The sequence below is a fragment of the Neopelma chrysocephalum genome, unplaced genomic scaffold (genome assembly GCF_003984885.1).
Source record: "Neopelma chrysocephalum unplaced genomic scaffold, ASM398488v2 Primary Assembly neopelma1_78, whole genome shotgun sequence".
NCBI classification, from domain to species: domain Eukaryota; kingdom Metazoa; phylum Chordata; class Aves; order Passeriformes; family Pipridae; genus Neopelma; species Neopelma chrysocephalum.
In genome coordinates, this window is record NW_020897739.1 from 313057 (window position 1) to 339504 (window position 26448).

A 26448-nucleotide genomic window follows, 5' to 3' on the forward strand; every position below is an offset into this window, starting at 1 on the left:
TCAGGCACTATGGGATTTTTGTTTGGTTCTCTTTTTTTAACTCAAGCACTCCAGACTAACACCACCATCCCCTGTTTGCTCCCAAAGATCCAGTTAAGTAGGTCATTTAGCATCTTTTTGCAGACACAGAACATCCAGGGAAGAAATTTCAGGCTGCTGTCCAGTTGAAAAATATTTATTCTGAGTTGTAAGTCTTGGAATATTTCTACGGAGAAATTCATATGAGCTCTATAACTTTTACCTTATTACAGCTTGAGGTTTATGGTTGTAGGGATTGTTTGAGAATCTTCCCTCACTAATTTAAGGAAGTTCTTCTCTTTCTGCATGAGTAAAACATGCTTTGAAACCCCTTTAGTGGTGGGCCTGATTTTTGCCTGTTGTTTTTAAACAGGAATTCCTTTCAATGAAGTTCAAGGCTGTCTTGGAAAATCTGAGTGTGTAACCCTTGTTTGCTTGGTCAAGGGGTTCCAGAAATCAAGTATAAGTGCACAGTAATTCTCTTTTTAAAAAAATCTCTGAACCTGTTAGTTACAGTGACTTAGAATTAAAGAACCATTGTAAATCCTTTGTCTTGTATCTGTGAACAACAGCAGATATTATAGATTAGAAGAATTAACTTCTTGCATTGAGAGAATGTGTGTCAAAATAACCATTCAAGAGTTTAGTGCAGGCTTTTCACAGCTCAGGAACTTGTGCCATAGATGGATTTATTATTTTTAACATAGGGCTCCATTCAAACTGGTAAAAAAAAAAATCCATGGGTGTGCATGGATTGGGGGAGGAGCAATAACAGCTCTGATGCTGGACAAAGACACTCTGTTTAAAAAAAAAAAACAACAAAAAACAACAGCAAAAAAGAAAGAATAGGGCCAAAAATAGAACGAAGAAATGGAGATTGGATGAGGCATCCCCTAATTACTATTGGATCTGACAGAAAAAAGCCTCCATTCTATAGTATTGTGATAAACAATGTGGAGATATACAAAAGGGTAGATTTAAATTGTGTAATTCTGGCTTTCCTACTGCTTGAGTGTATAGAGTTGCAAGCATGATGTTCTTTTAGCACCCTTTTTTTTCTGTGTGACATGAGCAAGTTTGTTTAATGCACCATATGCTGCTGATGGAGAGCTCCTAACGTTTTCTCACCTTGGAAAACAGAGCTTTATAAGGAGATTATTGAAAGTAAGGAGGATAAATTGTATTGGGTAGATGGGTGGCATCCTCAGCTTTCTTTTAGTTTATTAAAAGCACTTTTAAAACGTTAAAAAAGGAAAATTTGCCATGTTTAAGATGGAATCTTTCAAATATCTCTTTTCACCTATTTGGAATGGAAATGACCTGAATAAATTATGTAAGGGTTCCTCACATGGGGGTTCTGGAGCGGCTCCATCAAAGTGACATAACTGTGAAAGGTTGTCAATTGGCATTTCTTTGGTCTTAGGGAAAAAAAAAAGAGTAAAAAAGCTTGTGTGTATAAATTGGATACTGCAATTTATGCAGCCTTGGCTTTGATTGCAGAATACATTAAGCCCGATGGTTAATATGATATGCTCTGTGGAATCCGTTCTGTGGCTGGGTTACATTGCAAATACAATAAGCTGGTATCTGACCTGGAGCACTGATATATCTCTAACATTTCCCAGTTGTTATCTGGGCTCGATTTTGGAGCAGGAAACAACACAAGGAGATGTCCAGCGTTGGGTCAGAGCACCTGCAGCCACAGGACTCTGCTGCTCGTTCGGTGCTGTGGGAGGGGATCTGCAGCCAGGGCTCACAGACAACTGCTGAGAAGAAATCTGTGTCAGCTGTGATTTTCCTTTTCTGGGCTAGAAAGCAAAATAATCAGCTATATATAGCACACTTAAAAGGGCCCACAAAATCTGGCCAAGTAAACACAATACTGTTGGGCTCTTTGCAATGCCGTGTCTTGCATCTTCCCAGGGTCCCTCTGAAGAGAAACAGGCAGGAAATGGAGAAGTAAAGCAGAAGCAAAGCTGATGCTTATCAAATTCCCTGCATGTTAGCTGAGCATCTGGCAAAAGTCTGCTTGTTTTGCAACTGATAAAAAGTAGCAAAACTGAAATGTCGAGCCTAATATCCATTTTATTCACGGTTATTGAGGCCAAGCCAGTGGGATTCTGGAAAGGTGATGGAAGTTGCCCTTGGTCCATGTTGGTACAGGGTCAAGATCAGGATCTTTGCAAAGAGCTGTTGTTCTCCTGCAGTGTTTCTTGCAAATGGTGACAAACTAGGGGTGCTTATTATTACAGCAGGGAATTTTCAGAGGACTCTGTTCAGGAAGGGAGCCACAAATTTATCAGGAACTTTCTAGTCTAGGAAGGCTGAATAACCTCACTGAGCGACAACCTTTTATTCCCCATTTGTAGTGTGAATGTATTTTGCTCCCTGATCTTAGTTGAAACTTGTAATTTACTGCAGCAATTGAAAAAATGTAACCTGACGTTGAGAACCTACTTACCTGAAAATTGCCATTCTCTGGCTTTTGGAAATCAAGCTAAGGAGACCTAAATTACATTTCTTTGGCTCTCTTATTTCAGAATGTGCAGTTAGGCTGTGTTTTCTCTTTGTTTGCCTGCAGCTTGCAAACTTTCCTTGGAAGGAGGACCCCCGTGAATGGCTGCTTCTGTAGAAACACTTAGGTTAAACCTTCAAGATCAGAGTCTGACATAGGTATTAAAAATTGTAAAATATTTGATCTGATATCCTGGGCATGTGGCTTATGCTTAGTAATATTTGTTTTGAGCAGTGGTTTTTTTTTAATTTATGGGTCTTGTAAGTGATCTGTTTAGTGAGCACCAATCCAGAACAGAGCAGTTGGTCCATGAGGCTTTGTGGAGCATTTGTGAGTCATGTCAAATTGATTCTTTTGGCACTATCAAGTACTTCTGGTGGCAGCACATCCAGGTTTGGTCCTGAGTAGCAGGTCCAAACCTGTGTTTAAGTTGTAGCCACCTTATCCATTTCCCTTCCACCTCTAGTGTGAATACTATTCCCGTTTTCATTCCCAGATGAAGTGCACAAAGCTTCACCTGCATGATTTCAGTGATGCATTTTTAGGTTGACTGTATATAATACTACTTTAGGCCGGGGGAATGATGGGTGTGAAATAATAAGGTGGATATTTATGGTCTTGGAGGATCACAGACCATCACTGCTGTCCTGTTTATGTCCTGAGCATCTGAAAGCATTGGCTGAATAGGTTCAGCATGAATCTTTCCTGCATGGTATCCAGAGGCCAGATTTGCTTTCCTTGTTCTCCCAGTTGCAAATTGCTCTTTGTACTGGTTGTGGCAGGTGGGTGCCTGTGGAGGAGGCACTCCAGGTCCCAGCTCCCGCTGCCCTGATGGTTCTGCTCGTGGTTGGCGGGGTTTTAGAAATGAGGTTATGCAGCTTAGCCTTGGAGGAAACCAGGGAGTGCTGGGGCTGGAGAGTTAGGAGTGGTTGCTAAGAATATCAGCTCAGCCGGGATCGCCATGGCAACCGTGTTGCCAGGATGAAAAACTTTCCCTGCAATCAGTCGGAATTCATAAGTACACAGTGTCTACCTGTGTCACATTGGAAAGTCAGCCTCAGTGTTCTGATCCAGAGCACACCTTTTATTAAATCCTTGAGGATTTGTGTGCTCTATTTGCTGAACAGTCTGGTCCAGAGGGGAAAGGAAGCATCTGTGTGAAGTCAGGGAGTGCTTGAGGGGCCGGGTCGGAGACAGACATTTGCAGGGACAACCATGTGAATAATCAGGTTGTATTTGTGTTATCCCTTGGCTTGGTGTTTCAAATTTTTCACTCCAGGTGATGAGATGAAGTAAATCTCCTGTGGTTTTGTGCAAGGGCTGTTTCTAGTGCGCATCCATTTTACGTTCAATCTTTTTTATTAGTGTAACACTGAGAGATTTGGATTGTGATCATTGGTGGGGGTTATTCAGTGGCAATAAGCACCCAAAAATAAGTCCTGTTCTTTTACTGCTCACTATTCTTACTATTAACTATTACTTATTCTTACTATTAACTATTACTTAACTATTCTTACTAGAGTTTAATTTCACAGGCAAAATACCTTTGAGAATGTCTAAATCTGTGTCTGCTGAAGTTGATTTGCTTTTTTTGGGATTTTGTAGGCTCAAGTTAGTCTTAGCTGATATTTATTAGTGTATTAAACAGTTGCATCAGTGGCAGAGCATTTCCCATCTTGTGATGAGTGTGCTCTGCTATGTTATTGCAGTGACCACAAATTTACTGACACTTTGACAGCTCTCAGAAGTACATTGACATTAAAATTATCCTCTGATAGCTGTAGGATGAGTGGATATGCACAAATTGAAAAGGCTCTTTCAGGTCAGAAGTTGACTTGCCTTGTGACACACGTGACATGGATAATAGGAGATCTTAGTTTAAAATGGAGTTTTAATATTCACCTACCCATGAACAAACCAAATCCTCCTCTTAGCTGCCAGCTCTGCTCTGGTGACCATTAAAGGCTATCATTGTTTTGAACAAGGGCTCTCAGCTGGGTTAAAACTTAAAATTTCTCGGATAATGCAAATTTTAACATGTTGTCATAAATTGGCAAAAAGTAGTTTTTAAAACAAACTGGAAAAAATAGATCTGTTCTATTTGGATTGAAAAAACTGCTATTTTGATTCTGATTTGGATTCTTAATATAATGTTATCACAGATATTGTATGCACAAGTATATATGTAAGTTATATATAATACCTGTTATATATACAAGCACGATACACATTTTAAAGCTGATAAAATCTAGAATGTTCTCTGCTGATAGCATTCTATCTGAAAACTGTTAATATTTAAATTGGGTTACCACAGTTCCCAAACCGAGTTTTTGTTTCAACAACAGATTAGAATTTTCAAAAAAAAGTCTCAACCACAAAACAAAACATCTTTTAATCAGAGAACCTCAAAACAAACATGACTGATGAACTCTTCAGCCACATCTGCATTCATGCATCTCTATTTCTACCTCACACAAAGCAGAAATTTTCATTTTCCAAGTAATCTATTTTTCTAGAAATACCCTTTTCAAATTCTATGTTAGGAGGGTACTGATGGAAATTTTATGGGCAAGTCTAGTCTTTTAACTCCTCCACCTTTTCCACCAGGCTGGAGGAGAGATTGGTGTGACTCCCTGTGGGGTTTCAGCATAACCTCAACTAAAAACACAGTGTTGAGCCTGACACTCAAAAGTGGTTTTGTTGGTTCTCCAAAGGCCCTGTGTTGTTTGAGGCCTGAAAAATAGCTTGTAGCTTTTAGGTTTTCTTAGCCTGGTGACAGGAAAAGTAGGTGAAGTAATGACTTTGCCTTGACTTGGTGCTGTTGGGTACATTTAGCTGTTTCGAGCAGCCTGTGCTGTAGATATAGTAAAACAAAGGTGGAAGGGCTCGTGGGAGGAATCACATTTAGAGCCTTCTGTTGAAAAAATCACTACCACAATTTATTTGTTCCTTGTAAAACACAAATTTTCCTTAATTTGGAGCTTCCCTCAGTCTGCAGTATAGGATTTCCCTGCTGAAAACTAAATGTGTGCTCACGTTCTTGAGGCTGTATTGCTTGTTGGTTTACATGGGTTTGTCAAAAAGGAATGGATCACAGGCACATGCACGGAGAGATCTTTGGAAAAAATATACTTATTATTTAATTGTGAGGGGGAAAAACCCACAGGACTGGTGCAACTACATTTTCCCATATTAATTCTGTTCCTATTCACAAATAATTCCTGTCTTTACATTCAAGGCAGCTGTTGGACACAAAAGTGATGATGAAATTGTCTTTTTGACGTGCAGGATGAAAGGCCAGTGTTAAAATATTTTCTCTGCAATATATAAAGCTCGTGGTGGTTTTCCCTTGGAAACCTTGGGGCTAATTAGTGGGTGGGGAAAAAAAAAAGATATGGTGATGTCTTTGGTGGAGAGATGCCCAGGTTCTTTGTAACTCATGCTGTTAGGAGCAGGGTTTCTGCTGTGGTTTTGTTTCTTCATTAGATGAGTCATTATTAGAAGGTGCCTTAATGATAAATTAATAGAGAGTGTAGATTAAACACTCCCAGGAATTCTTAGTTAACAGTAATTTGACCTGCCCTGCAGAAAGCTTGTTTTCCCTGAAATCCTGAAATTGAAGAAGCAATGATGTAAGCCCTTCAAAGGCTGGAGAATAAAAGGGGATTTTTTTTTCCACCCCTTAATGAAAAGAAGCTTTTGTTAGGGAAGGCAGAGCTCGGTGTGTCCTACAGCGTCTGGGAGCAGGAACATGCCATTCCTTCCTCTTCCCACTGCCCCTCCACCAGGGTTTGGATTTCAGTAGTTCATGCTCGTGCGGAAAGGGCTCGGTTTTCCTCCCAAACTGAACATGAAATTGGTGTGGAAGTTCACAGGAATTGTGCATTTCATCTGGGAAAAAGGGAACATCGAGGGCCCTGCTGGGAGCTGTGCACGATACTCTGTGAGGGGAGGGCAGGACCTGCTTTGGTCACTGCTGGCTCCTCCCAGAGTTTCCATGTCCAGCACAAAGCTCTGCTGATCCCACGTGCTGCTCCTGCTGTAGTTTCCCCCATGGCATTTATTAGAGAAGTGAAGGCACACAAAGCCAGCATCCAGCATTCCAGAAGTGAGGAAACCCAGTGCACCGCTGGAGTTGTTCTGATAATTAAGGATGGGGCTGGATGTGCTGGGCACTGTACAGATTTACAACAACAGGCAGTGCTTTTCCTGAAGAATTTGCTGCCCTAAATGGATGATTCACACACAGGGCAACAGAACAAACAAGCTGCGGGAGGGTTGGTAAACACTCCCTGCGTGTTATTATTAAACACACACACGTGTATATATTTGGGTTCAGTTCAGCTAAAAGGGAAACTCGAGGAAATAGAATTAGGGGAAGAAGGGAAGAGTTTGTAGGGGGGAAAAATGATACACGGGACCAGAGGCGTTAAACAAAAGTCAAAACACTTTTAATGACAAACAAACCTAAGGAGGAATTGCAGCAAGCAACAGGATGCTACCCCTGTGGAGTTCCCTAAAGCTGCCTCTGTGGCCCCTTCTCTGAGAGAATTTGTTTGACTTGGGCTTCCCACTCTTTTCTAGAGTTCATGCTTTCAAAATTCATGGGGCTCATGGAAATGTGGTAGGGAACAACACCAGGGCTGGACTGGCCCTTCTAAATCTCTGCTTAGTCTAATGTGAACCGTGCTGGCCTGAGCCCACCTGGGGTTTTCCTCTGCCTTCGGTGGAGTGATGCCTGCTGGAAGGATATTTTCTTTCAGGAGTTCTTATGTGTCCTGAATTTTGCAATCCCTGGATCCATTCTTCCTCAAAACACCGATCTTCTGATCAGCTTGACTTTTGCAGCAGCTGTGGGCAGGGAGGCAGATCTGGTTCCTGTTCTGAAGTGCTCTTTATTGACTGGGGAGAACAACAACAGAAAGCATCTCTGGAGGGAAGGGGTCCCGTTATAATACAGAACTGGATGTGGGAGAAGTGCCTTGTGGGTGTGTTCTGTGGGAATTCATAACAGCAGTAATAGCTCAGTCTTTGATGTGGTTAAACTACTGTGTGTTAAGATGAGCCAGAAATATGTAGTGGTAATACTTTCATCTGGATTGAAGATCCTTCTCCTTGAGGTGTGGTTGATGGTACAGGTCATACAAGTAGGGCCTGCACAGACTGTTGCCATCAGGCAATGACCAGGCGCTGTTTGGCTGCCATTCAGGCATCACCTTACACTGTGTACTGGCCCTACGTGGTGTAATGTGGAGCTGATAAAAATGGGGTGTCAGGACTGCTGAGCTGAGCGATCCTCATGCTGCCCCCGAGCCTGTGTTGCTGCACGGGGACACCCGCTAAGGCCTGGGCACCGCCCAGCTGCTGCAGATCCTGAGAGCCCCGGCCTGGCTGGGTGGGTGGGCACAGCTTAGTGACAGGAAGAAACTGAGAAAGCAAATTTTTTAATATCTGCAGCCCAGCTAGGGACACGGGAAAGTTCACTCAGGGTCTGACACAGGTTGTAGGGTGGAAAGGAGTGAACCAGTTTCTTAAAATGTCTCCCCCTTTTATAGGGGAGCTGAGAGAACTTTCCAGAGTATGGTAAACAAAGGGAGGAGTTTTGGGAAGGAGGAACAACAATTGGGTACAGAGTAAAAAAGGGGAGGGGTAACAATAGAATATGCATGAGAAGGGAGTGGAACTCCTGTGGGAACGAACCATTACAATGTGGGGATAGGAACAAACCATTATTAAAAAACATTAAAACAGACAAACTTGTAAATTCTCTCCATTCAACAGTCTCAGTTAAACAAGTCTGTTATTTCAAATCCATTCTTCTTCTTCTGTGACTTCTTTCAATGCCACAGCCTAGTGCTGTGGTTTTTTGGGGTCTTCATCCACAAATATCCTTTTAGTGTCCCTTTAATTTCCCTTTTATTTTTGAATATTGTTACATAAATAAGTTGTTCACAGTATTTCCCTTTAAATTCCCTTTTTACTAACCAATATCATGTTAATAGTTATCCACGATATTGTGTTAGGATCCCTTTTTGGCATCCCTTTTTACTAACTAATATTGTACCGTATTGAATGCTGTTCTTAGTATTTGTTTTAATGCCACCTGATAAGGTAGTTATATTGTATCTTTTTTAGTTTTGATTCTTTTTGCTAAGTTTATTATTATTTTTATTATTCTCACTGGAATAAAAGACATTTTGTGTGTTTGAACGTTTGTGGCACTTGTCTGTATTCCCGACATGTATCCAAAGGAACTGTTACAGGCGGGTTCCGTGTTTTGGCGACTGTTGCGCTTTCAAGTCTCTTTCAGACCCTTCAAATGCGAACTTCTGAAATTCAGAGTAGTTTTCAAAGTATGACAGGGAGAAATACTGCTGAGTTTTCTCTCTGGGAAAGGCTTATCACAGAGGAAATGAAAACCTATGGATGCCACTGTGTGCCTTGATTTCCGAAACAACTGCAAACCAGGCTGGTGCTCCTGGAGATAACTGTTCCCAGCTGTTGTTTCACATTCCAGCTTTTATGAGTATTCTTGCTGGCAACAGGAAATATTTTCAGGTCTTTGCAGGATAAGGCATCCATTTATTTTACATAAGATGTTTTGTTTATCTTTTTGGATTACTCCGCGTGTGGAAATTTTGTGTATGTTTCCAGAATGAAAATTAGCAATTATGGTTACAGAGAGTTAAAAATAACCATTTCCCTAAGTGTTCTGTTAGCTCTGATGTTTCAGTGGGATTGGGTTTCAAAATTGTCTTTGCTATTGTAGCTGTTTTTCTGGGAAAGAAATGCTAAAGCCACTTTATACTCCTTCTATTCTTATTAAGAATCCTGACTTTGGAGCAGAGGGAAGAGAAGCTTTTATTAATATATATCTCAGTCATAAAAATGCAACAAAACACATGCTAAAAGTATACTGCTTATTTTAGTGCAAATTACTCTTTCATATTATAATGCAAATTTATTTGCTACCTGTGCCCTGCTTTTGTTGGACTCAAATATTTCAAGCTTTTTGTCCCCTAATTGCACGTGTTGGTTGTGATCTGCAAGCAGTGTGTTTATAACCCAGAGTTTAGAGATAAAAGGTCTTTCTTCAGAGTTTAGATTCCGTCTAAAATTGGGTTCAACTCGTTTATTGCATCGGCTTCGTGGTGTCTTATCAATTATGTATGAGGGTAGAACCATCTTGGGTTTTATTTGCTTTCTGTTTTTCTTCCTCTCGATTTCTTTTGTTTCTTTGCACCAGGAGGAGAATTCCTGTTGTGCTTGGACTGACCCCAGCATCTTCCACTCTCTTGTCTCAAGGTCAAGTGTAGCAGAGGTCCCTGTGCCATGAGGCTCCTCAGGTGGCCTTCTTCCCTCCCAGATTCCATTTCTAGTGACATTCCAAGTGGGACTTTTCAATCCCTTGTCAAATACCACCAGAAATGGAGCAAAACAGTTACTATCTCCAAGTCATGTTTAAAGAAAAGTTGACAGTAATGCAGAGTTCAACAGGGAGATGCTTCTTTTTTTAACTATTACTATTTTTTAAACTTGAGGTGAGCTCCTGGTGCACAACAGAGGTGTCTTCCCTCCCTCTGCACCCCGTTCCTGTTTTGTACAAGAGGGAGAACATTTCTCCCCCTTCCCAAAGTGATCAGCTGTAGTGAGTTAGGTTTGTCTCCAGTGTCTGTGTGGGCAGCGATCACGCCAACACAGCTTTTGGGGAGAGCATGTATTGAGCAAGATGATGTGAAAATCATCTCCAGTTGCTGCTTGGGGGGGCTCTAGACCCCACTGCCTCCCCAAATCCAGCTGTGGGGTGTCCCCTGCCACCCCTCAGGCTTGGCTCTGGAGTAAACAGCACTCCAGAGGCTGTCCTTGCTCTTCACTGCCAGAGTTTCCCTATTGAGACAGGGAGTTAAAAATAAATGCATTCCCTGCTTTATATGCTTTGGCATAGGATACTATAAACAGCAAAATTATTCTAAGATCCAACATATTTGGGCTGTTCACAGCATGGCATGTGAAGGAAAGACCTATTTTAAGGCAGAAGAATAGACAGTGGAGCCATTTTCCTTGAAAACTTTGGGGTTTTTGCTGGTGCTAGAATGATTCATCCTGTTACTCACCGTGGGAGTGTTAATTGTCAAAGGGTAAGAGAAGTGCCACCTCCTTAAGGTGAATCCAAGAGAGTAAGGCTGGTACATGCAAGGTACTGGTAGTTTCTTTGGAGGAAGTGTCAGCTATAAAAGATGGTCTCTTCCAGCCTGTTTCCAAAATGCAGCTCTGCATTGGGCAGCATGCTGTGATATGAAAATTATATATTAAAATGATGTTTTTCCTTTTATGTTATTGGTTTGATTATGAAATATCATGTTTGTTGAATTGTTATATATCCTGACCAAGTCCTGCCTATCCAGTGCAACTTGGAAAGCACGAGCACCATTTGTTTTGTGCACGTGTAAGAATTCTGACCCAAAAATGTTTATACTTCGGGGATGATTCAATCAAGGTAAAAAAACTACACAGAAATGATTTTTCGTTGTTTTACACTGTAATTTGTAGGACAGGCAAACTTACAGGCTGCTGTAGGAGGTAACTTTATAATTACCCCCCTCCAGTTTGCATTTTAAGATCATCACGATACAGAAAAGCACTTAAAGGTGATTAAATGCTTAACTGAATTAAAATTTCCCTGAATGTGGTGCTTGGCTGAGGGCAGAGCACAAAGGTCATCTGAAACTCAGAGCACCCTCAGGGACCTGGGGGGGGTCTCCTGTTACCTGTGGATGACCAAGGTACATCCACCAAAAACCCCACCACAGCCTCGGCCTGAGCTTGTCTTCAGACCAGCACTGAGGACCTGAACATCTCTGTGCACCAAGTGTCTCATCTGAACACAAAGAGAACACCTTATAACTCCTATATTTCCCCCCTAATATTGTGAAAGTGGTTATTTTAAAATTATTTTTTTACCAAGTACAATAACTGTGGGTGAAAATAAAAAGGAAGCCCTTTTGAGTTTTTTAAATGTGTATTTCATTAAGTACATATTGGTACAGTTCCAAAGAGAATATTTTCTAACAGGATGGGTTTTCAGTAGAAGAATGTCAGCTTGACGTGTGCCAAAGTGTTCTTTTACAGTTAGGGAAGAACAAATTCTTTGTTAAATGTTACTCCAGTTTTTGTTGCTAAATATATAGACACGCAGTTTTTCTCTGGAAGTTAGAGGAAGTGTGTCTTTTTTCTTTCCCACTCAAGGCAAGAAACTGTCCCAGATATTTGACTTGAAAATGGAACACTGGCAGGAAAAGATGGGGTGCAGGGATATGCCAGTACAGGCAGGCAGAAAACAGCAAGCTTTTTAGGGGAGAGGCAGCGTGCTCAGGGTTGTGGTCTTTTGTGATGCCTCCATGAGCCTGGAGAAACAGGCCTGTGGAGTGGCTTGAAGGATTCTATCGTGCAATGGTAGTAATAATAATAATAATCACTGAGCATAAAACCAGCAGTTGGATATAGTGGCTTCAGAGCCACTCCTGGGGTGTCAGAGATTGGCTTGGTGATGCCTGATGAAAGCCAAAGGAGGTGGTGCCGGGATTAAGTTAGAAGAGCTCACAATTCCTCATCTTGTCCGTGGAATATGTGTTTTCAGCTAATTAACCTTTTCCTTCTGAAGTAGTTCTTGCAAGCCCTTTCCAGTTTTCAGCAAGTTTCTAATGAGGGCTTTGATATCACGTTACCTGAGAGATGAGATCTCTGGAAACGGCAGCGACTGTCAGATCAGAAAATCTCCCTCTCTGATCCTCTTATATTTTGAGTTCTTTCTCATTTTTTATATATATGCATGTACTTTAAAAACTACCCTGAGAGGAGTTAACAGAGAGTGTAGTTAGGAGATGCTTTTGCATCCTCTGTTTGACCCAGTCATGTCTGTACATCACGATCCAGGGTTCAATTACACATGCCCCTAATACTTTTTCCACCAGCTCCCACTGCTTTCGATGCACAAAATAATGATACACGTTTAATGACCAGCTATTCCAGAGGTTGTTTCCTGCTCATTGCTCGATTTGTGCCCCCAGGCCTTATTTACAACATGTTGTTTAAACATCCCTTTGAAGGCAGAATTATTAGTCCCTTGGGGGCTTATCTGTTGTGCTCATCAAAGTCAGAGCCAGTGCGTGGAAAATAATTAATTCATTTTCATTATGTTTCTGTTACGTGGAGAGACACAGTTATTCCTGTTCAGTGGATGGGCTGCTGAAAGGCAGGGATATAAATGATATTCAGAAGTTTTTTGCTATGTTTGGACCCTTAGTTGATGCAAACAGGGAGTTTTGTTATTCCAAGTTAGCGTATTCCATCTCGCTGATCCCCTCTCGGCTTTGATTATCCCTGAGGAGTTTTTAACACTTGGAAGAAAAGATCCCAAGGTGGCTGATGAGCATCCAGAAAGCGAGAAGCTTTGCAGTGAACAGCTTGTTTTTAAGCACCTGTCTTGTATGAAGCATGAGGAGGAGACAGATGGAGCAGCAGGAATGCTGTTGTCTGCTGTGCAGACACTGTTCTGCTCCTTGTCCTACACCATGTCTCCCAATTTCTCTCAATCCATCTGCAGATCAGGTACCAGATGCCCTCTCTCTGTAGCTCCTGTTGATCCCTCAGTGTGTCCATCTTGGCCCTCGGAGCCAGGTGGTTCTAGTGAAATAACAGATAGGAAAGGAGGATAGAAAGCATTACTACAGGTAGAATTCAGGTTACCTGGGTACCTTTGCTCTTTGCTTTTCCTTACTTCTGGAACAGTAGCCAACCATCTGCTCCTCTCGAGCTTTTCCCCCTGGTTTGGAGGACATGAGACTTTGGGATGCAGTGACTCTTCTGTCCATCTCCCCTTTTTCAACTTCTAGTGTGGTTTCTCTGCCCCTCCTGCACCAGCAGGACTGAATTCCTACGTTCAGTCCTAGTTCTGCTTCCCTGGTGTTGGCCATCTCACAAAAGTGCCCTTTTTTGTGCACTTTGACCAAAGCATGTAGATGTAAAACCTTTAATAATTGAACTCAAAAGGTGAACATTGCAAGTTCATCTTGAGACAGCATCAAAAACATCAAATCCAAGAGGTGGAAGTTTGATCAGGATATTTTACAGGAAACAGAAAACAGTACCTAGCAAGAAAAGGCTGTATATAACAATCATAACTAACAGCTACACCTGTAGTAGTTTCAACTTTGAGTATCTGGCTAGAAAAAAATAAATTGTTTTCTTTGTTTTGTTACATTCTGCTGAAAATATGACACATTTCTCTTGCAGTGTGTGCATGGTGCATGATACAAATACTGTATTTTATAAATCCCGTGACACAAACCTTTTATTCTAATTTCCCTTTCTGTTATCACTGATTTCACGTTTAATTTCTGGTAGTCTTTGCTTTGCCAGATGAACGCAAAAAAACCCCACACCCCTTCGACTCCTTTACTCCAAAATAAACCATAAATTAACAGTTATCTGAAGAATAATAATTGAAGGCGTAAGAGGAGAAGGCTTTGAGCTCACAAGTCTCCATGGCAAGTGTCTGGTTACTATAGCAATCGCCACGGAGCACGTGACCTGCATGAGAATTGCAGGGGACTTAAGAGCCTTTTCTCCTGCCCAAGTTTGATGTCTTCTCAACAGAGGTGTTAGGTGAGGTCACATCTCCTCAATCCCAATCCCAGATGGATGGATAATGCAAACGCTCCATTTGCGGCTCCCACCGGGCAGAAGATGGGGTTTAATTTGTTTGATGTGCAGCACAACTCGAGTGAGGGCAGGAATTTCCTCCTCCCTGCTCTGACATGTTTTAAATCTGTATTTTGACTGTCGGTTTGTATGGGAATGGTTGCTGTGTACGTGTTTTGTGGAGCACTTTGAACTACACAGGCAACCATATCTGTAAAATTTGGCTCATATTTTAATGCAGAAACACAGTAGAATCACAGCAACTAGGAGGTGTGAATATTGGGGGACAAAGTAACTTGGTGTTGTGTTAAAATAACCCACTGTTTTAAAGTTAATTCTTTGTTTAGACATTTATTTTGTTTGTCTAGCAAGTGTGGTGGTTTGACTTCAATAATGAGAAAAAGTAAAAAAATGTCTTTCTGGAAACAGAAAGAAGGCAAATTTGCACTGTGCATTACTTAATTTTTGGTGGATATTTGGATAGTCTCTCATTCATTCCAGCACACAGCAACGCTGATTTGGTTTCCATCAATGTTTAAAGGCTGTTGAGAATCCTGTTTGAAAAAATCTTAAATATTGATAATTCCTTGCCACTTCCATGGAAGGACACTTTTCTAGAGGACAGAAGCAACAAGGAATAGAGTCAAGTGATTAAATATATCTATTTGTTTCTTGGAAGGTGGCTGTGTGTTTCTCAGCTGTCCTCCTGTCCTGAGAAAGATGAATTGCCAGGTCAATCATGGCAATCCAGATGAAAGAAAGATCGCTTTGTTGTGTGTTTTAGATGCAAACTCTGTGACATTCCGGTACTTAAACACAGTAGGTTATTTTTTACAAGGACATGGAGTGTTAGGTCAGGTTTTAGGAAGAAATCCTTCCCTGTGAGAGTGGTGAGGCCCTGGCACAGAGAAGCTGTGACTGCCCCATCCCTGGAAGTGTCCAAGGCCAGGCTGGACGGGGCTTGGAGTGACCTGGGATAGTGGGAGGTGTCCCTGCCCATGGCAGGGGGATTGGAAAGAGATTGTCTGCAAGGTTCCTTCCAACCCAAACCACTCTGTGATTTTTTTTTTTTAATGGAAAGCTATGACATGTGGTAGGAGGAATCTGCTTATTAGGATTTTGTGTTTTTCCTTTATACATTGAGGAGGGAATAAATAGGGAACACTTATATGTATGAGATGATACATATTATTTAATGTCATTTTAGCATCATAAAAATAATTTGTTCAGTTTTTGATGTTTTTGATATATTTCTGATATAAGCAAACAGATGTACAGTTTAACTCTCTGCTTGTTTTAATGACTCAGTGGTAAACCATAGACAGCTTTTTCATCCCCCTCTGCTTGGCTCTATTGTTCCTGTCTTATCAGGGTGGGCCAGATGGGAGCTGAGGGTTCAGCTCAAGGTAACCAGCAGAAACTCCTGTAGGGTGGGTCAATAAAATCCCAGCTGATTATCTGTGGCACTGCTGAGTAGACACTGAGCACTTGCCACACATGACATTTACAGGGGGTTGGATAATAAGCACCGAAGCCACTGACAGAATATAGGTGCCCCCATTTTAAGAATGACAATATTTGTAATTAGCTCAGCTGGAATAGCTGAGTATTTTAATGCCTTTAACCACTGGAATGCAACAAATGCAGTGTTTGATTTTAGAACAGGTGAGGTGCAGAGGGGTCTCTGGAGATCATCCAGTCCAATCCCTATCTCGGATCAGGGTCAGCCAGGACAGGTTGCTCGGGGCCATGACCAGTCATGTTTCGAGGATATCTAAGGATTGGGAATTCATAGCCTAGCTAGGTAATCTGTTCCTTTACTTGTAAAGTGATTTTTTTAAAAGTTCAAATAGAATTTCTTGCATTTCAGTTGGTGCATATTGTCTCTACGGGGCACCACTGAGAAAAGCCTGTCTCAGCTTCTTTACTGTCTCCCATTTGTATTTGACACATTGATAAGATCCCCCTGAGCCTTCAGTTTCCAAGCTGTGGAATGTGGAAGTGTTCCCACTTGCTGACAATGTTTTATTTTATTTTTTTTTAACTTTTTTGAAAAACTATGGGCAGGACAGGTGCAGAGTCTGAAGTAAAGTTGGGGTGTATAAAGAAGTTCCAGTTGAACTAGAAGATAAGGTTCTAAGTTTTGTTGTTTGTTGCAGTGGTGGGAATTAACACATCTTACTGGATCTGCTGCTGTTAAATTTGGTGGGAATAGAGCTGGCCCTGTAGGATTGAATTTTTTAATTGTGGAAGTAACTGGGAATGATATCAAAAGGAATGACTCTGGGAAAGCCTGTGACTGACAGGACAGACTGACAGGCAGCTGCAGTGGGGACGTTCCCCTTTGGTTTGGGTTCCCGTGCCCACGTGAATAAATTTGGGAGTGAGGGTCCTGGGGCTGGAAAACACCCGAGCAAAACTCAGTAAGGCAGCCCTTCCGACTGTCCACACTTATCAGATTGAAGGGATTCCTCTAATTCTGCAGGAAGCTTCTGGCAATGCTTGTGGAGAGGATGGGCCAGCATGTTGCCCAAGAGCTTTCAGGGAGCTGCTTTCACACTTGTGTATCATTTGTTTTCGGCTCTGTAAAGAAAGTTTAAGCCGGGGTCCCCAGAATCAAAGCTGTCTGAAGGGAGGTAATTGTCCACTTGTTAACCTGGTGGTTCCACTGGAATGTGCTTCAGAAGTTGGGGGGATTAAGGCACTTGAGCTAAGCACCTGGGTTTAGGTGTAATGGATACAGCCTGGAAACAACACAACCAACAGGATATATCTGGGGTAATTACACACACTCTGATCTACCTGCTCACCTGAGCCCTGGTTCATGGGAGTTGCTCACGATGAATTACCAGCCATTGATCCTGTTTGGTGGGTTAATAGATATGGTTTGGAGATCTGATCCCCCCTCTTATAAACTGCTGAGGGCTGATCAGGAATGTGACTGCAGCTGTGTTTCAAGTGAGTTCAAAATCACTCCTGTGCAATTCCCCATATCTGAAGTTTTATGTCTACATATTTTTTCAGCTGATAAATTTTGTGAGGGGAATGCATTACACATCCTACAGTATTTTTTCCTAACCGCTTTAAGTGGTGAGGAATGCCTTCAGCAGTTTTGAACATTTAGGACTGACTGGGGTGTTTGGGCACTTCTGAGACAGCTTGTGTGGTTATTAGGCCTGATTTTGTGCTGTTGTTAGACCTGTTGGCAGTTGACACCAGCTGTTATTCCCTGTGGGGTTGGGTTAGGTTTGTTAGGTGTCACGCTGGATTTCTGGGATGGTGGGATACGTTACTGAGCCAAGAGCATTTGTTTTCTTTGACTGCACCCAAGTCTGTATTGCCAAAGGTGAACGCCCAGGGTGTGGGGACAGGAGCTAAGAGCAGTTGAGGTTAATAGGGTTGTCACCCTTCAATAAGTTTGTGATGGTTTTGTAGTTGAAATACTTGTCACAATAGGCTTTTCTGGTATTTTGGTTATGGGCAGCATTGCATCCTACCTTGAATTCCCAGGGAGCAGTGTGACAGTGCAACTCCTGTGTGCTGACAGAAATGAGGGAAAGATCAGGTGAGAAGTGTACAGCTTCAGGATGGAAATGGAAAATCCTCAAATTATGTCTTTCTGTGTCACTCCTGTGGGAAATAAAGAATCGGTTTTATTACAAGCAAATGAATTTAGCAAATCACTAACATAAGAGTTTTTCTTTACTAACCTATAGGGCCTATCGCGGAGCTGTAAGACGCCGGATTCAGCCTGGAACCGGTGTCAGGGAAACATGCGAACGGGAATAGGGGAACTGTAAATGAATATTGGTAAGGAAACCCCTTATACCACATGGCTGGTCCTGGAAGCTGCCGTGCTGCTGGACACTCCAGCTCCCAGCACGACACAGCCAAGCAGAAAGAGGGGAACGCCTCTTCTATGACGTAAACGGGGTTGAACCTTAAGAATGTTTAAAAAGCGGGACTTTTGAATTAAAGGGGGTGTTCCTGGGAATCCTGCGTGCCTAGGACACCCAACACGTGTTGTAATTTTTCCTTTTCGTTTTATTCCTTTTGTTTTGCAAACTTTTGCCGTCTTTCTAAATTCAATAAATGAGATTTTTCTCACACTCCTTCCTCACACCTTCCAGCCCTGGCTTGCCTCCCTGGGTGCTGCCCTTTTGCTGCTCACAGTGACTCCCAGAGAATTCTTCCTTTCACCAGGCATCAAGTCTCTCGGGAAAATCCGCTCATTTCCTGGCTACCACAGATGTCTCCTGCAATCCTGTGTCCTTATTCTTTTCCAGCTTGAAGACCAAAGTAAATACAGAGTTGAAAATGTAGCAGCAGGTCACATCTCTTTTAGGGACAGAGGGAGAAGTGATGGATTTGGCTGAGTTGTGTTCTTCATCCCCTTTACACCACTGCCCCATCACCTCTGGGTTTTCAGGACCATCATGTGTGATTTGTAGTTTTCAGAACCATCGTGTGTGATTGAAATTTTGTTCATGTTCACGTTCAGATATATCAATGATTTTGTTTCTTTAACTGTCCAAGAAACGTTGTAAGAAGAAAACACGCAGTACACCATCACCATGTACTAGAACAATCTGCCTTAATCCAAGGATTACTTACTAGGAATAAACAAATATCAGATAAAGACTGTAAAAGGCTTAGTTTTCTATGAGAAAGGGCTGGGGAGGAGGAAGAATTTGTGCAAAATTGGAGTAAAATGAGAAATGGGAGATGGCCTCTCTCTTTAAAACCAGCATCTGTGTGCAGAGCAGTCTTGTTTGTAAATTAAAAGAATAGCCACATCTCTACAGGTTCCACAAATGAATTCCATGGATGTCTGATGCTGATAACAAATGACTGTTGTACGTCTTCCCCAAAATCCTCGTTGTGACTGTGATTGCAGCTCTAATTATGGCATAACAGATGCAGTGTTGTATAGCACCCGCCTTCTCCGAGATCTGTAGCTCCCCTTGCTTTTACATGAGTTATTTCTCATTTTAGTCTAGAATTTACTACTGCTTGCAGTAACAAAGAAGTCACTCTAAAGTAAAGAAAAAAAAAAAAGGATTTCAGATTGTTACACTGCTCACGTTGTTGTGCTGCAGATGTTTGTTGTGTTCGCAGCCAGGGCGATTGTGGGAGAGCGAATTCATGCCTCATTGGGTCCTTTCCACTTTCTCCAGCCTCTCCTCTGCTGAGTAAGCAGTTAAAGGGAGTTTTTTCTTTTGTTCCCCTGCCTTCGCTGCTGTTTGAGAAGGAGGGCAAGTTACTTGGCTGTTTTGTTCAGTTGTAAGTGGAAGAGTATAATGTTTTTAAGACTGCATTTGCAATTCTCACATGCATTTACATGTGAATGTTGCTGTGTTGTTCTTCCAAACCAAGGAGGAGGTGATTTATTTTAGTAGTACAAACTAACGCCTTGTGCTGTGTCAATCACTCTGCCATTGTCTGCTTTAGTGCTGACACTGAATCATCTCTGGGATGTTACAGTTGTGGCCAAACACCTCGTTCCAGTTGTGTGGGTTTGGGGACGGGGAGGCGGGGTGAGCTGCACCTCGTGCCACAGGGATGTCTCATCCCTGGGAGTGTTCAAGGCCAGGTTGGACGGGCCTTGGAGCAACCTGGGCTAGTGACAGGTGTTCCTGCCTATGGCTGGAGGTTGCAATGAGATGATTTTTCAGGTCTCTTCCAACCCAAATTATTCTGTGATCCTGTGATGTGGGATGCCCGGGAAGCACAGGGTGTTCCTTCCCTGAGCACAACCAGGCATGGAGGAGCATTGGTGACTTTTTAGGGGCTGTTTCGTTTTTGAGGAAGGAGGACACAACCCAATACTTTGTTCTCAACCTCTTTCCTCCACAAATCTCTTTGTTTCTTGGGTCTGCTATTAAAAGAAAGCAAAATGATAACCTTTGGCCAGGGGCAGTCTAACACCGTCCCTGCAATTTTTGTCTGGCTGATGAAGTAGAAGTGCACACCGTGCATTTTCCCATGCGACCTTCGCCTTCGCGAGCTCATTTCGGGTGGAGAGAAAACAACTGGCGAGGCACCGATAGCCCGGAGGGGCTGCGGCTGCCCCACCCCTGCGAGCGTCCAAGCTCCAGGGGCTCGGAGCATCCTGGTCTCCAGCGGCAGCAGGTGCGCCTGCCCGCGGCGGGGGGGGGGGTGTGCTCAGAGCCGGGAGATGAGCTCGGAGGGTATTTTCCCACCCCGACCGTGGGTGATTCCGGCAGCGCGGGGTGTGCCGTCCCCGCCCCGCCACCGCCGCCACCACGGCAACGCGGCCGCTGTGCCCGCCCCCGGGCCGGCCCCGGCGGTGCCACCCTGGGCTGGGGCTGGGCGCCGAGCCTGCATGGCACGGCAGTGCCGCTCGCCAGCAGCATGAACGAGGAGGCGGCCCAGAAGAGCGACGGCGGCGAGAAGTGCAACGGGGGGGGCAGCCAGCGCAGGAAGAGACCCAAGAAGGTGGGAAGCGGGACCGGGAGCTGGGGGGCGCGGAGCTCCTGCCCTGCCGGTGCTCGGCGGGGCGAGGGGGGTTCTCTCCCCATGTTGGGTCTCTCCATGTGGAGCCCATAGCGCTGCGATAGCCGAGCCGGAGGGTGGTTCCTGCGTTTCTCGTTCCGTGGAAGTTGGCGTGGTTCGGCAGGGGATGCTGCCCCGGAGGGAGCGGGCGGTTTGTTTTGACAGAAGGGGGTCTTGGCTCGTGTGCTGCCGTCCCTTTTCCTTCAGGCGGCACAGATAGGCGGGTTTATGGACCTTCGGTTTATTTTTGCCGGAGGTGTTTCTTAGGTCGTGCCGTAAACAGTCCTAGGGAGGTAGATCTCGCTGGCTGTTGTGCCATCCGCGGTAATTCAGTGATGTTAGCGACGAGTAACGGGGTAAAAATGTGAATTGTCCAGCCACACCCAGTTCCCGGGGCACGTTCCCCGTGTGTCCAGTCTCTCTGTCACAAATGGTTGATTTGCAAGGTGCAGCGTGCAGTGCCCGCTGCTTCAACCCCCCGCTTGAGGTAATCTCTTTTTAATGGCTTTAATTGCAGGCGGCTATTTATTTCTGTTTGGGCTTTCTCTCCCCCTTAGGAGGAAAGATGTCTGTGGTGCTGCATAATTATGACATAAACGGGTTTACAGTTAGTCCCCCCCTCCCCTTTTTTTATGTCAATTGGTGTAACAGGGGTTACCCCATTGAAATTTGGGGTGGCTGTTTGCGGGGTGAAGAAGAATTTAATCCGTATGAAGTATATTCACTGATGAATTCTTCAGTCTCTCATTTTGCATAGAATTTGCATTTCAACCAACACTGTACACGAGCAAGACAAATTGCTACAAATTGAAATAACACCCAGACACGTATTCAGGGACTTGTGCAAAGGCTTTGACCTGGTGAGAAAAAGCTCCTTTGCAATAAGGTGACACCATCAGGCCCTTTTTTATTATAGAGGGAAGGTTCTGTACCTACAACCATAAAGGCATGAGAGAATCCAGTCTAAGCGAGAATTTGAACAAAAACATCGTCACCCCACCCCATTGTGCTTGGAATATTGCCTGGATCTCCACACAGTGGGGGATTTTATATAGCATCTTGGCCTTATAGTTAAGCAGAACCGAGTAGGATAGGGGATATTTGCCTGTCTCACCTCTGGATTTGAAAGGTTTATTTGTGTGGGTATGGAAGTCTGTATGAGGGAGCAAAAATCAAATGATTAAGTGCCTACCCGATGTTTTAATTTGACTTTTAGATAACCTGGGAACAGTATCATACTAGGAGAGATGTTTTGAAGATCCAAGGAATCAAAGTGGGTGTTTTTATCACTTTTTTTTTTTTTGTAATCAATGTATTTGTGATTTCGTGTTTTCCCGTTGTTTTCCAAGTCAAGCGGCCCAGAGCCTTTCAAGGTTGAAACAATTGCCAAATGAATGCTTGGAAAGCATCTCTTACTTATTGAGTCTCCATATTCAGAGTCTTTACAACAGCTGATCCATCTTAATTTTTCAAAAGCATAATAAATGGATATCTTCTTGAAGTTATCTTTTGCAACCAGGAAGTATTAATTAGGCGTTTTGAATTAACAGATATTAGGCAAAAATTGTTAAACCCTGAGTTTGGATGCAATAGATGTTCGTGGCTCAGTTCTGATATTAGATAAGCCCACATGAGTCTTTACCCTTAGTGACTTGCTGAGGAAATACAGCTCCAAGCTTTAGTATTCCTTTTAAAATTCCATGAATTAATTTCTGAAAACCTCAAAATAGATAATTTTCTTGATGGGAAAGATACACCTTGGAATAGCCAAGAGTACAAGAATTCCAAATTGAATTCCTCTGTGTTTTGACTAGGTAGGCACAATTTATTTTGGGAACAGAGACAAAAGTGCCATGTGCAAGAGCTCCAAAATCCCAAGTAATGTAGCCTGTTTTCAGGTCCTGAACTACTTTTGCTGTAGAAGCTGCATTGCACCAGCCAACATGCCCTCTATCTGTTCTGCGGAAGTTGATCCCTTTTGTGTGGATAATTAAATATTAATTGAGCTGGATGAGTTTGATCTATGTATTAGGAGAGGCAGAGAGCAGCTTAGCTCAGATACCATGTTCAGCTGGATCTTCTGTATTCCAGGAGGGTGTTCTAGCTTGGAAGCCACATAGGCTTTTCTCTTTAATTTTCAGCAGGACCCCATTTTTTTTAATGCATGCACACTTCAGGGTAAGAAGGCTTCAGGTTTGCCCTAATACAGGAAAGAAAAATTGGGATTTTCATAAAATGGAGAAAATTACTACCTGCACAAAACCAAATTTAATCCTCGTGGTGATGGTTGTGGCTTTGTGCATTCCCGTGGGTCAGTGGTTTGTGAATGCAGTGGTAGGGTTGCATCCAGTTTTCCAGTGGTACTTCTCCTCCATGTGATAACTGGGATATGACAGAATGTGTGTTCCTGGGAGAAAAATCTGGGTTCATCCAATTCTAGTATTGGAGTGCATTGGGATGCAGAAGAGAACAGAACAGGATTGTTCTGCTCCTGGTGTAACTTCATGGAAACCTGCTGAGAGCAGCACTTGGAGTTGGTCCTCTCATCTTGGTAGCCAGCACTGGTGTTGAAGGACTAGTACAGCAAGCCATCATAAATTTATAATATACTGGTTTTTTGATGTCTCCTTTTGTCCTTTACCAAGTACATATTGTGATGGGTCCAAGTACTAAATTCCTAGAATTCCTTTCAAGGATGGTTTTTTTTCTTTCTTGAGTGTTTGAGATGAAAACCAACTACTGTTGTTCACCATGTAGAAAATGAAGCCTGTTCCCATATCTAGTACTTAAAGCCCTGATGGCAAAGGGCTTTCCAGAAGCCACAGGTTCTTCATAAACCCCACACCATTGGTGATTTAGTGCAAAAATAATCTGTTTTAGCTTATAGCAGAATTCCAGTCTTGGTATTGCTCATTTTTTCAGAGAAATTAAAAGCTTGGAGTCAGGCTCATAATGGAAAAGACTTGGAGGAAGTTGTAATGTTGATTTAAAGAAAGAGAAATGAGACTTCTTTTCCTAACCTAAGCATAATCTCCTCCTTTAAATAAAATTGGGTGCATTAGGTGAGGTACCTCCAGTGGAAGTTGTGTACTTGCTAATGGAATCATTGGAGTGTACAAGCAAATGCTTTTAATTAGTTTTGATTACTTATGATTGTTTATTCCGTGCATAAGGTAATTGAGACCCATTTTGGAGTACGAGCATAATGTTGTTCAAGAACAAGAATCCAAATGTACACAAAACATGTGGAGAGGGATTGCTGGAAGAGCGAGCAAAATGCAGAGGAGCTTGGCTTTAGGGTGCTCAAGCAAAAGGCTATCGGAGGGGAAAAGGAAATGATCCTCTTCTGCAGCCTTCTAATGGGTTTAATCAGATAAAGAGCCAAGAGAAACTGAATTATGGATGAGATGTGATTTTTCTAACCTGTCACTGGACTGGATTCAAGCCCTTTGAGGAGGTCCCTCTTGCTCCTGTATTTCTGTGCTTTCACCAACATCATCTGTGATGCCGTAATAATCTTAAACAACAGTTTAGTTGATGGCAAATGTGGCTATTTAAGTATTTTAAAACAGTATTCATCTCTTCCAAAATCAGTGTGAGGACTGGTATGACAGCAGTTCCAGTCTGCTGGGTGGTGTGTCCCTAAATTGCCATCATTCCAAGCTGGCCAAGCCCCACTTTGCCTTCTCTAGTTGCTGCTCTTTCCCTGGCTCTGCTGTTATTACCGGTGACAGACAAATAGCTGTGACCACCCTGCTCTTGGCTGTGCTGTTGGGTGATCCAACCAGGATGAAACCAGAGCCTGCTGCCTCTCCTGAGAGAGATCATGTCCTCTGGTTTCAGAAGAAAGGTTTTCCTTCGGTCGATATGCAGTAAATTGAACAGGCAGAAAGAGCTAATGAGGAAAAAACACAGGCTTTCCTTTCTTTCAGCAGTAGGATGTCTAAAAGGCTTTATCACAAAGGAAAAGTGGTAGTTACAAGTTAACCCAGCTCGCTGGTGTTCAATATTGTTAATTTTAGTGGTAGTGCAGCTTCTGCAAGGTCTTATTCTTTCAGCTGAACCAGTGGGAGAGAGCTGGAACTGCCTTGCTTTCAGCGGAGCTAATCCAATTTACACGACAGTAAACAGGCAGAGAAATGGCACTAGAATTGGCTCTGGAAAGAACAGAATAGATGGGGAAAAAGATGAACTTAAAAGTTTTTAAGTTGTGGAGGTGAGAGACAGGTTTAAGACTGTTAAGGGTCAGACCAGTTGTACTCCTCAATGTCTGCCCTGTGCTTTAACACGATTTGTGCTGTCCTGAATCTGATGTAACTCCACTGATGTTCTTGCATTACTGACATCAGGATTTGCTTTTTCCCTTTGCCTTTTCTTCCTAGCACAGGGCTTCCAGCACATTTTGTCCCAGCTGTAAAACTAATGTCGTAGCTGCAACTGCTCTGATGTATTTAGCTTTAGTTGCTGTGTGTGTGACGGTAACAAACCAAAAATGGTGTGTGTTTGTCCCACTGTGGGATAGAACATTTCACTCCGTGTCCCAAGTTGCTGCAGAGCAACCATTGCATCAGCAGCCCTGTGGTGATCGACACTCCGGGGAAATAATTTCCATTTCCTTAAAGCAGCAAGACAGGGAAAAAATAATGATGGGTGGCAGAGCTGAACATGTGGAGTGGAGCGTTTTGTGTTGCAGTTGTGTTTTCTGGCATCTGAAGATGAAGAGGGGGACATGGTCTCAGCCATGCAGCTGAGCCTGGCTTTTCTAGGTCTTCATGTTCTAGTGGAACAGGGTCACTTCAAACACTCCTGTGCTCTGGGATGAGCAATGAACAAGTCTTAGAGCTAACACAGCTACCTAGAAGGTTACATTTCTTCATTGCGGGCTTTAAAGTTAATATATACATTGCTTTTAAAAAGCAACAGGAATCTGCAAAGGGGTGGAGTGGTTTGAGTGTCTTAGCAGATTTGTGGCATTTCCCAGATGAAATGCTGTGAAGAGAGCAAGGAGGCAGCGATCCAGATCCGAGTGGTGACTGTTCCATGGAGCATTGTGGTGTGTTGATCCAGCATCCGCCTGCCCCGCGTCCCGGGCTCCTGCTTCACCGTTCGCAGTTCTCGCTCATTTCCACCAGTGTTTGGCAAACATCAACTGAGTCAGAGAAGCAAGTCCCTTGTTCCCCAGCCAGCTTCTCCTTCTCCCTGCAGGATGCCTGAGGCTGTCAGGGATGGCACATATTGTCTCGCCTTCGCACATCTCGCAGCCTTGTCACGCCTTCCTGCGGTGACAGAGCCTGAGCTGGGCTTAAAGCCGCCTGTCCTGGCTCTCTGGGGACATTGGGGCCACGCTGGAGGCAGCCACGTGCTCTGTCCCTGCCTCCCCTCCCCTCCTGGCCTCTGCCTCTCTTACCTGCCTCTCCCCATCAGAGATCCCGTGGTTTTGTGGCTCTGTGTCCCTGTCTCCACTGGGCATCTTGTGTTGATGCATCAGATGACATTTCTGGCTAGGGAGGTTTTTTCACTCTCCAAATTGAGACTGACATATGCAGCACGTAGATATTTAGGTTAGACACTGGGAGCCCTGGAGCTCTGAAATGCAAGGAACAGAGGGAGGCCAAAAAAATAATAAGATGGCTGGGGGCCCTTCCATCCTCATTTATTTGCAGGAATTAATTATTTTGAAATCTTTCCTAGCTGATTAA

General features: G+C 43.2%; 1 protein-coding gene across 17 annotated transcripts in view; it reads left to right on the forward strand.

Annotated features, from left to right (window-relative positions):
• The first annotated feature begins 20550 nt into the window (after positions 1-20550).
• Positions 20551-26448, forward strand: part of ANK2 (ankyrin 2) — a 176529-nt gene continuing 170631 nt past the window's right edge. For 9 of the 17 annotated variants that reach the window (XM_027689844.1, XM_027689840.1, XM_027689847.1 and 6 more), the window contains exon 1: positions 20557-20692. In XM_027689844.1, coding sequence (XP_027545645.1) covers positions 20609-20692 — 84 coding nt within the window. In that variant the 5' untranslated portion in view covers positions 20557-20608. Of the gene's footprint in view, positions 20693-26448 lie in introns of all 17 variants that reach the window. The other 8 variants (XM_027689833.1, XM_027689834.1, XM_027689855.1 and 5 more) reach the window with 3 other exon arrangements.